The 10,736-nt window shown below is 40.0% G+C and overlaps 1 protein-coding gene across 12 annotated transcripts in view; it reads right to left on the bottom strand.

Moving 5' to 3' along the window:
* Positions 1–971: 971 nt before the first annotated feature.
* The window catches only part of wnk1b (WNK lysine deficient protein kinase 1b), a 97,938-nt gene continuing 88,173 nt past the window's right edge, over positions 972–10,736 (bottom strand). For 6 of the 12 annotated variants that reach the window (XM_053688064.1, XM_017494319.3, XM_047162358.2 and 3 more), the window contains 3 exons: positions 9,307–9,348; positions 6,252–6,463; positions 972–5,812 (listed from right to left, as the gene is read on the bottom strand). In XM_053688064.1, the coding sequence (XP_053544039.1) occupies positions 5,513–5,812; positions 6,252–6,463; positions 9,307–9,348 (554 nt within the window). In that variant the 3' untranslated portion in view covers positions 972–5,512. Of the gene's footprint in view, positions 5,813–6,251; positions 6,464–6,651; positions 6,704–9,306; positions 9,349–10,736 lie in introns of all 12 variants that reach the window. The other 6 variants (XM_017494325.3, XM_017494317.3, XM_017494318.3 and 3 more) reach the window with 2 other exon arrangements.

Raw genomic sequence — 10,736 nt, 5'->3', positions numbered from 1 at the left:
TGGAGTTTGTCCCCCTCTGCTGTTATAATAACCAGCACTCTTCTGGGAAGGTTTCCCACTAGATTGTGGAGTGTGGCTGTGGGGATTTGTGTCCATTCATCCACAAGAACATTATTGAGATCAATCACAGATGTTCCAGTTCATCCCAAAGGTGTTCAGTGGGGTCAGGACTCTGTGTTAGACACCAATCGTGGCAAACCATGTCTTCACGGAGCTGACTTTGTGCATGGATTGGGCCTCTTGGTTCAAGTGAAGGGAAACGGTAATTCTGTAGCATACAAAGATCTATACAATTGTGTGCTTACAAGTTTGTGGCAAGTTTGTGGAAGAACCACATATGGGTGTGATGGTCAGGTGTCCACAAACCTTTGGCCATATAGTGTACGATATTGTGAAAATCAGCACTTTTATTGTTACTCATGAATAGAACTGAAAAAAAAAAAAAAAGGTATCTTGCTAAGGGTATATATATATATATATTTTACACACACACACACACATTCATATATGCACACAAACATATATATATATATATATATATAGGGCAAATTTGTCTAATATTTATTATTATAAATGAAATATGAGATCATATAGCTTGTTTTAGACGCTTGTACACATGTCAAGCTTTGAATTTTAATCTTTTATTGGCAGCTAATCTTTAATCTTTCTAGAAATGCTTAAAATTAGTTCCAACAGAACCAACAAGTCTATTTCAAGCTTGAAGTGAGTAAAATGTCTAGAAATAGGTTCATAATTTAATTTTATAACAGGAAATACTAGATATATTTTAATATATTCACAATATTTTTTACATGCGAAGATGCCATTTGTTGCACTGAACACGAACACACACACACACACACACACGCGCTAACAATATCTGAACAAGCTAGACCTTGGCTAAATCCTTACATTGCAAAGGGTCTTAGCACAATATGTGCATTTCCACTCATCAAAGCCAAACAGTGCAATTTATTTAAATGGCTTTCATTTATTAAATTTACAAATAATGTAACAAATTGTGTTTTATTGGAGAGCAGTTTTGTATGAAGCCTCAACATCCTACAGTGCAAACCATTTAAACAGTTAAATGCTGCCAATGATTCATGACATGTTTTTGTTTGGTTTTCATTTTATTCACCTTTTTTCTTCTTCTTCTTTTTTTTTTTTATTTATTTTATTTTTTTTTAGACATTTTGCACAATGTTAAATAGTGTATGGAAAAGAAAAATCACCGAAGTCACTAAATGGCAGACACACAATCAAGAACTCGGATAGTAGTACAAAACAAAATAACTTAATGACAGGTCAGTAGCATTAAGTAAACACACTGTTCGGATGTATTTCTTTCCACAGGAGACAAAATGGAAGGGGGAAAAAAAAAAAAAAAAGAAGACGACACTCATTCCAATTAATGCAGGAGACTGTTGTGACGTTGTGGTGAATATCACTAGTGACCAAAGTAGCATGCAAGTTCTTTTTCCCAGAAAGACGAGCATGTTTATTATTATTATTCTCTGAATGTGTCAGGTGGTGCAGTGAACTGCATTTCTACATATTGGCACTTTCCTAAGCGGCAATTTGTGACAGGTGGAAGGTGAAGGCGTAAACAGGATAATATTACGGTAGAAGTGTCTACGTTCCAAACGGAAACAAAAAAAGTGATACTGGAGTAATAGCACGTGTGAATTCAGTAAATTCTCCTTACTACTGGAGTAAACCTGGGACATGGTCTCTACCCAGTGTATCCCATTATTACATATATTGCATATTCTGCACTGCAGCTACTAAATAATCACTTTTCTAACCGTAAACAAGGTGCTCGGTTTATGGAAATAAAATCAGAGCAAACTACAACTCATGAGAAATGTAGGAATGGCACTCGTATGCTAGTCGTTGAGGGTTTCATTCGAACACAGAATTAACGGAACTGGAAAATTTGGATTTGATCTCAGCTTCAAAAAACCAAACCAAGCACTGCGTTCTAGATTTACAGATAAAGCACTGAGTACGAACTAAGCGGGAAGAAAATAAAACAAACAAACAAATCGTTAAAACCTTTTGTTTTTAAATACTGAAAGTTCAATACAGCCACTCACAGAGAGTAAACGGTTTCTAATCTATTCTGTAGTTCTCTATTAATGGACTGTATTAATAACGTGGACTTTTCTGCTACCAGACGCAGACAGCTAAGCTTAAAGGCCATGGCGTGTACTCTAGCAGTTCCTATCAGTGATCAGTCGTGACGATGACTAGGTTCACTGCTCTATACCTTGTAGCTGCAACCTGCTCATGCCGCTCTACGGATTTCTAAAGCTGGCGTTTTTCTGCTCTAAGTAGATTTCACAGATACGCGGCGACACGTCCACCGACTTCTACACAGAAGTTCTAACCTACACAAACACATTGTTCTATTTGTTTTTGGGTTGTTTTTTTTGTTTTTTTTTGCTGACCATGTGAGTGGCATCAAGTGATTGCTGCTAAAAGACCTTTTAAAATGCTACTGATCTGCATGAAAAGCACACGGTAGATATTTCTACAATAAACTGAGAACCGTATGAGATAAAGGGCAGCGCAAGTAGGAAAGCGGCGCCGTTTCAGACACTACAGCGCAGCAGAGGCAGAGTCTTGTGTTGGCGAGGTGCCACCTACACCTACGACACTTCACCTTCCTGGTCCTTCAACTGAACTGAACTTTCATTTTGATTAACCACAAGTCGCCTGTTGCATCTACGACAATACGGGGCCTCGCTGCTGAAGCAGAGATGCAGACAAACCCAAAACTGAAAGTGGTTACAAACCTGTGGGACTAGTATTCTTTATTACTGACTCTCAGAATCCTCTCAATATACTGACTTCACTCAACTTACTCACCTCATCTGGACACTTCCGATTCACAGCCGACACAAGACTACCGCACTTCCCGACTCGAATGGCTCGTCTACGCCAAAAAAACAAGCTTTAACATGGGACAGCTCAGTAAACTAATCGGTGTAGCTCCTCTTTAACTGAGCGCTGACCGTGTGCTTGCTTACCTCCTGGAGAACCCTGCGTTCAGACCAGCAGCGACATTTCACCTTGTAGTCACTGTTCACTTCTGCACTTCGCTATCTGGAGTTAACGCTGGTTGCCATGGTTTCCTTGGTAGCTCCTGGATAAACTATACAGCTAGATGCAGAACGTAGGCTAGACCACAAACTACAAATGGTTTGAGTAGATGCCGTCCAGCTGGAAACACCAGCGGCATTCTTTATAGGTGTATTCAACTCTTAAAGCCTGTAGCATCAACGCATGAATATCTGAAACCAAAACACAAAAAAAAACCCAAACACTGATGTTTAACAGTTTGGGCATACCACTTGTCCATCATTCCCACTGTTACTCATCACATCGATTCTCAGTTGCATAAAAGTTAATCCCACTCTCGCTCCTCTTCTGACGCTCTAAAGGACCAACGATGGTTCAATATTAATACCATGTCGTGTTGCATCGCTGCCAGAGTTAACAAAGGGTTACTCTTTGATATTAACTGTCTATCTGCTGCCCCAAAGAGAATTGTGTAGCTTACAGAATTTACAAACTATTATGGCAGGGTAACATGCTATATGCAAGGGTCCTTGAAAGGGGGTGCGATTGATCTGAGAACACTGGCAAGCAGGCTAAAGGGCAGGAAATTGGAGACAGGCTGTCCACCAGACTAGTGCCCAGGCCAAAATCTTATCACTGACCTTTTGTGCTAGACAACACTTTAAAGAGTTCATAAACCCCGCACCCCTTCTAAGAGTAATAAGCTAGAACTATACATCACCAGATCATTTTGGTCTTAACCAGATGTAAAAAAAAAAGAAAAAGAAAGAAATGGCACCAAACTCAAGAGTCTCTACCCTAAAGGACAGCCTGTTAATCGCCATAATTTTCACGCAAACAACCGACTAGGCACCTACACACCTACCTCTGCTGCCACAAAATTAAATTACAAAGCAAAAAACAAACAAAAAACAAAACAAAACAAAACAAAAAAAAAGGAAAGAAAGAATGCAAGGCACTAGAAACTCCAGCACCCTCTGGGCACTGGGGAGGAGGGAAAAAACGGACCGGTTATTCAAGTACGTTAATCGAAACAGTTTTACATTCACATTTATCTAATACAAAGAAAGAAGTACAAAGCAGGGGGAAAAGGGTTAAAGTGTCTCCAATAAGTTCTGTAATAAGGTAATAGCTAGCCTTACATTACCTTTTACCGAATAGCAATAAACTCTCCTCGTTTCCACCCTTTTTCTACCATTGCTTTAAACTTATGTTGTCCAACAACATTAATAATAAATCACAGTGTTTCAACATCAATAACTGATGGATAAATACAGGTCCGTACAGAACACAACTTTTCTCATTTAAACATACAGTTCAAAAAATTCAACCTGTCGTAAAGAGGTCCCCTAATGCGCTCAGGATTATAAAAGCTGTAACAATGCTAAGAGATAGTAGATTTAAAGCTTCACCAGCCTGCAGTATGCGTGAACAAGCCACACAGGCACCCCTTCCTCGCTCAGGGTAAATAAATCTCCACCTCACCTCCAGCCTCTCTGGACGTTCTTTCCAAAACTGAATTAATAGCGCAGGACTAGTTTTTGACTTTAAAGGGGGGAGGAGAAAAAAAATCGGGTTGGGTAATTGTATTGATCTTTATTGTTAATTAAATAAATTTTTTAGGGTAAAATAAAACTCCCAAGACGAGAGGTGGAGGTGGACGGTAAGCATGACGGTGTACTACAAAGCAAGCTGGGAGTTGTTATAGTTATCGTAGCTCTGTAGTCCAAACTCTCAGGGGTGGCTGAATGGCCTCTGACCACGTGAAAATCCACACAACTTTAAAATGATACCCCAATTTACGTATATATAAAATAAAAAAAAAGAAAAAAAAAGAAGAGAAGCTGTACATGAATACTCGTTTTCTCTACTAAAGGCCACTTCCTGTGTTTTTAAAATGGGCGTTTGATTTAATTTCTAGAATTATTGCATTACATAGCATTAGAGCAGATACCAGGATGCCGGAAAGTTTGTAATGGAGAGACGGGGCGCATCCATCTCGTTTCCCCCTCTTCCGTCACTGGTACCTGGGACCTCAACTGACTAAAAGTGTGTGAAATAAAGTGAAGCAGTCAGGGAAAGCTTAGCAAGCTCGTCCTCAGGCTACTCTGGAGCAACATCGCTATACACGTTCGTGAGATTTTCAAACAAGAAGAAAAAATGGTCACCATCCTCTTTGGCTGCTTTAACATTGCTCCCATTGTGGTTGTTTTTTTTTAATCTTTCCTTTGCGCCGGTGTGCATTCACCTCACGGCATGTAAACCAGAGCGCAGGAGTGATTCATCCACACAAGGTGTGTTTGTGTATGTGTGCACAAACCCTGGCTTATCTCCAACACACGTCTAAGCTCACAACAACCTCACCACCAGTTCATCTCTCTCTCTCTCTCACTCTCTCGTGGCCTAGCACAGGCTAGACCCAACCTTATGTGGTCCTTAAATTAGGCCCTCCTGGGTTGCTGACTGATTTCTGCAGAGTGTTGATGTGGAAGGCCGTGCCCGGGGCTGTGGGAAACTGGCCCAGGGCCTGAGTGTGTGTGGCTGAGACACTGGCCCATGGGCCGTTGTAAGATGCAGAGGGGTAGCCGTACTGAGGCGCAGGGCACAGTGAGCCTTTCCGTGCCCCCAGAGAGGTAGCAGGAGGGTTGGGCATGGATGAAGCCACGCTGGGACACAACTGACCCGGAGCGGAGTACTTGCGGGCCATGCTTCCAGAAGGAATCATCTGAGGAGACACAAGAAATAAGATTTAGTATACATCAAGAATGATATAAATTATATAGTGTTTTTATAAACGTAGTGCCAAAAAGAGTCAAAACAATGTAGGTGTGGATATTAACAGCCAAACCCTCTGACCTGTCAGCCGTCTCAATCATCTTACACATTTCTCTACCCAGTCTTTAGATCCTCTCAGTTTTAGAGGGGGGAGGGGACGGCAGAATTTTTCTGTTCATTCTGCAGTATATTTAGAATATTTTGGTGTCTCTTACTGCAAGATACACTGACATTTCTTTTGTAACTTACTAAAATGCTTACTTTTCAATAGATCACTTGTAAATGGTAGATATGTTTATATGTCTTTTCAGTCAGAAACCATGGGGGTACAAATTTTTGCACGCTACTGTATTTATATTTTTACGCTGACTCTCCGTGCAGTATCGTACCTCATAGCTGTGGCTCTGAGACGGGGCCTGCTGCTGGGGTTTCGAGCCCCTCTTGCCCTGGGACAGGTTCATGGCGTCTCTGGCCCAGTTGTCCACCAGCTTGTGCAAGTCGTCGGTGAACGTGCCCTTCCGGCTCTGGGACGCAATGGAAGGAGGCTGCGTTTGGTTCTGCCCCTGCCCCGGTCCGCCCACTGTGTTTGTGCTGTTCGTCCCTGAAGCGAAGAGACAGGCAGACAGAGCGAGAGAGAGGGCTTTAGGTGCATCTTATTCTAAACATGCTTAACAGATACAATCCAAGCACACAGAGCATATCGAGGTGTTCATGTATATTCTCGTATACATCACATCACGCTAGGTGTGTAGGGGAACAGTGACTGTGGTGAAAAGCCCTAATCAGCACCTGGAGGTCCGCTCTGAGGCTAAAGGGGTAATTTTATCTCTCTGAATCCAGCCTGAAAAACAGGGGTACGGTGAAAGAGTTAAGACATCATTGAAAGCACATACACGGTGCTCCAGTCTCATCTCATCTCTGTTAGGATTCAATCTCACGCTCTGGCTTGCTGCAGTGAGCTACAGCGGCGTTAGAGGGAGCCATGGAGCAATGGAAATGGAGATTACTGTGCAGTCTAAGTTCCACTGCTGTAACCTTAAATGAACTGCGATGACTCAAACTTAAAGTGCATCCCGGCAGTTATTATGGGCTTCGTTTCATTTTTTATTCTTTTGGGGGGGGGTGGGGGAGAGGGCATGGTTTTCCTCTGACAAGTCTGTTTATTCACATAACTGCAGCTAGTCTGAATTAGTAGTGAAAATTAATAATTAAAAAAAATTCCTGCTAGTAAAGATGTTTAATGCTGAGCAGAACAAAACCTACTTCTTGCCTCATATGACCAAACTCTAAGAAAAGAAAAGAAGAAGAAAAAAAAAAAAGGATCCATGCACGGTTTACATTTAATTATGTATTAACTACATCACCTTGGCTCCTACGGACATGTCTGAGGATAACTGATGTATGCAAGCTGACTCTTGTGCTATTACTCATGTTCATGTCTCATGTGTATGAGTCAAAACAAAGAGCGGCAAACGTGTACAGCAAAAGAATTCAAAACGAACACGTATAAATGATCCGAATGAAAGCCTGGTGAACGGCACGCTTTCGGGCTTGTCGGGAACGAAATGGAGAAACGCTATATTTTTCCGATGATGTCAGAAGGGGATCGGCCTCTGATGCAGAACAAAAAGCCTCCGATAAAGCAGCAGCAAAAAGAAAGAAAAGAGAACAACGGACACACGGAACCAAGAACAAAGCCTGAAGCAAAGCAATTCACAGGAGGAAAACACTAGAAGGAAGTTGCAGACACGGCTCGAATTCAGCATTTAACTGGATGACGTCCATTCATTTTGCTTTGATGAGACGTTTCAGAGCCATGTGCGGTTTATGGAAGGTTTTATACGCTTCAAAGCAGGCGGGCCGTTTAACTCACAATACCATGTTAGTTCCTTAACCAAAGTCAGGCCAGCACGTATTAAAGCACATTAATCTGGGGGTGTATTATACTGTAGCTCTCACGGGTGAGGATAAAGTGAACGAGCAAAGGGAAGAAAGGCTACAAGTAACAACTAGGTGGGTTATTTATTATTGTTTTTGTTTTTTAAATACACTAAACATCAATCAACTAATACAACTGCTGCTGAAATCTTAACTAGGCTTAGCTAAATAAGAGGTGATATAACATTGTTAATATTTCTACAACAGCGTTAAATGTTTCATTCTGATTAGTCAGGAGGTCTTAACCGATTTTTTTCAGCACAGTTGTTTCACAGACGTTCCACAATATTAAATGTAACTGCAACTGGATAAAAAAAAAAAAAAACCATCATGAAATATAGAATTTGTAATCGTTGGCAAACTGCTGTTGAATAAGAGGAATAAAACACCTCACACCACAAAGTTGTTGATTATTTTCCTCTGACGGCACACCACCATGTTTTTTAATGATCATGCTCATGATAACTTTTTCTTTTCTTTTTTTTAAATAAGACACCCAAATCTATCAAAAGGTCTCGGTATTCCATACTTTATTTGCGACTATATTTCAAACCTGTGGTCTGAATCGTTGAGAGAGGGGTTTATCTGCATTTCAATCCCTGATTTGTTCAATTCTGGCTGGTCACTTTCCAAATAAAAGTAAATATTCACGGTCTCTCCAACTGAAAGATTTCCCATATTCGCACGGAACAGATCATTTTCAACGTGTCGAAACTGATTCCAAAACTTTAGGACTCTTCGTTTTTCAATGCCTGCACTCATTCATTGTGGGACCTTCGATGTGAACCGAAGGCAGGATGGTGAACTGATGACTTGAAACGATTTATTTATTATCGTTTGCCACTGGGGTGAAAAAAATATAAATAAATAAATAAATAAATAAATAGTTGAACTACTTATAACCTAAGCGATCCAAATAGATTTGCTTCTTGTGGCCTGAAGAATTGATGTTTTGCGCGCCACAGTGTGCTTCATGATATTGTTATTAGCAAATGTGATCGATTTATCCCTAAGAAAGAAAGAAAGAAAGCCAAGTACATAAGGGTTAGTGCGGGGAATGCGAGGCTTTCGATTGGCTTGGATGTAATCTGACGAGAGCTCAGGCGAGTCCATTTGGAGCGTATTCACTTGCCTGCTATGGTAATGAACAGTGCTAGGAACAGGAATGCCTCTCGGTGAAGCGTGTGCTCGATTTTCTGAGTGTTTGCGCAAGAAAAGGGTTAGGGCACTGGCTCAAATTGAGTGGAAAATACGTTATTAATCTTGACATGCCACATTTACAGCACATGAATGGATCATCAGGACAGAGAAATGCTCAAGTCAGGAATGAGTGCTAAGCAGTGCTCGGCGTGTCATGCTCAAACAAGTCACACACACATACATACACACACACATATATATATACACACATATACAAACACAACAGGAAGTGAAGGAATGAGGGAAGAGGAAAAGGAGGACAGGAAGAGTAGGGGACGTAAAAAAAGGAGAGAGAGAGATAATTACTACAGAGTTGGTTGCAGGGGCACACTTTTTTCACCATCTTCCCTGAAGCATGGAGAGAAGCACGGGATTGAAGAGAGTCAGTATTAAAGTCACTCCACTTCCAACACAATGCATTACAGGGAGAGCATCTTTACCTGCTATGCTAAAGCTAACTCGCGCCTCGACGCCTGATACAGCAACACTGTGCGCTAAAATTTTTTAAACGGAAACAGAAAATAGAGCAAACGAGCTAACCTTCAGCATGACTTTCTCTCATTTTAAATAAATAAATGGGAGACATGTGCACTTACTGTGATAGAGCTGAAGATCAAGGCTCTAAAGCGCTGCATATAGACCTTAATACACGACACAAAAGTTTGTGTACCCTAACTTTGAAATTATGCCACCAAAAAGACATTTAATACAATTTAGGCTTTCCTTCATCATCAAAAATAAGGGATTACTAAACACATATAACTACTCTACTCTTGAATGCGTTCTCCAGTTCATGCTTTTCAACTCTGCGAAAGATGGATCATTTCTGTCTTAGGTCTTGGTTTTTCCACCCCATAGACTCTCATCAACTTTCCATGCCTTAAAACACTCAGCACATTTACTTCAAGTCATTATGTGGCACATTCTAATAAATAACTTATTTTCAAAAATATATAATATAAAATAAAATAAAAAGGTACATTTAAAAAAAAAAAAAAGTTATTCCTTCATGCAGAAAAGAAAGGTGTGTGTGTGTGCAAATTTTTGCACTCGACTTACGTACAAGTGCATCATAGTGCAATGAACCAAACACAGGACACATTTAACAGTATGCGAGGATTATTTAAAAAAAAAAAAAAAAATCCTAGGCTTATTGTAAACAATTTACGTTTAAAAAGGCATAAAGATTTCAAAATGAATCCGTGGTTTGGTTTCGAGTGTCAGTAAAAGAAGTTAAATAATCAGTAAAAAAAAATAAAAAAAGGTTAAGGCACAAATGTATTAAATAGATATTGTAAAGGTTAAAGTCTTTAGTATTTGAGCGAGGTGTAATGCATTAAGATGGTTGAGCGGTTAAAATAAACCCAAAAGGATTGTGTTTTGTTTTTAAGGGTAAGAGCGTAAAAGAACGTAGGATCACGGATGATTCTGGTGATGATTATGGAGACATCTCGTTACTGAAAACACACCACTGCAAGTAACTAATCTCAACAATACGATGCAAAGATCTTTCAATCGTCTATAATATATATATATATATATATATATATATATATATATATATATATAGTTATTCCCCGTTGACCCGAACAAATCAGAAATTAAATTAAATTCGGTCATTAAAAGTAGCCTGAACCGTATGGAGGCTTAATGCAACTCCATTCGAGCCTACAGTGACGCACGAGAATTCAATTCTAATGTCGGTTTAGTGGTTGAAACATTTTAGTGGTGAATCT

This window comes from Ictalurus punctatus, chromosome 19, assembly GCF_001660625.3.
Source record: "Ictalurus punctatus breed USDA103 chromosome 19, Coco_2.0, whole genome shotgun sequence".
In the NCBI taxonomy this organism is placed as follows: Eukaryota; Metazoa; Chordata; class Actinopteri; order Siluriformes; family Ictaluridae; genus Ictalurus; species Ictalurus punctatus.
This window is presented reverse-complemented; position numbering and strand designations above follow the sequence as displayed.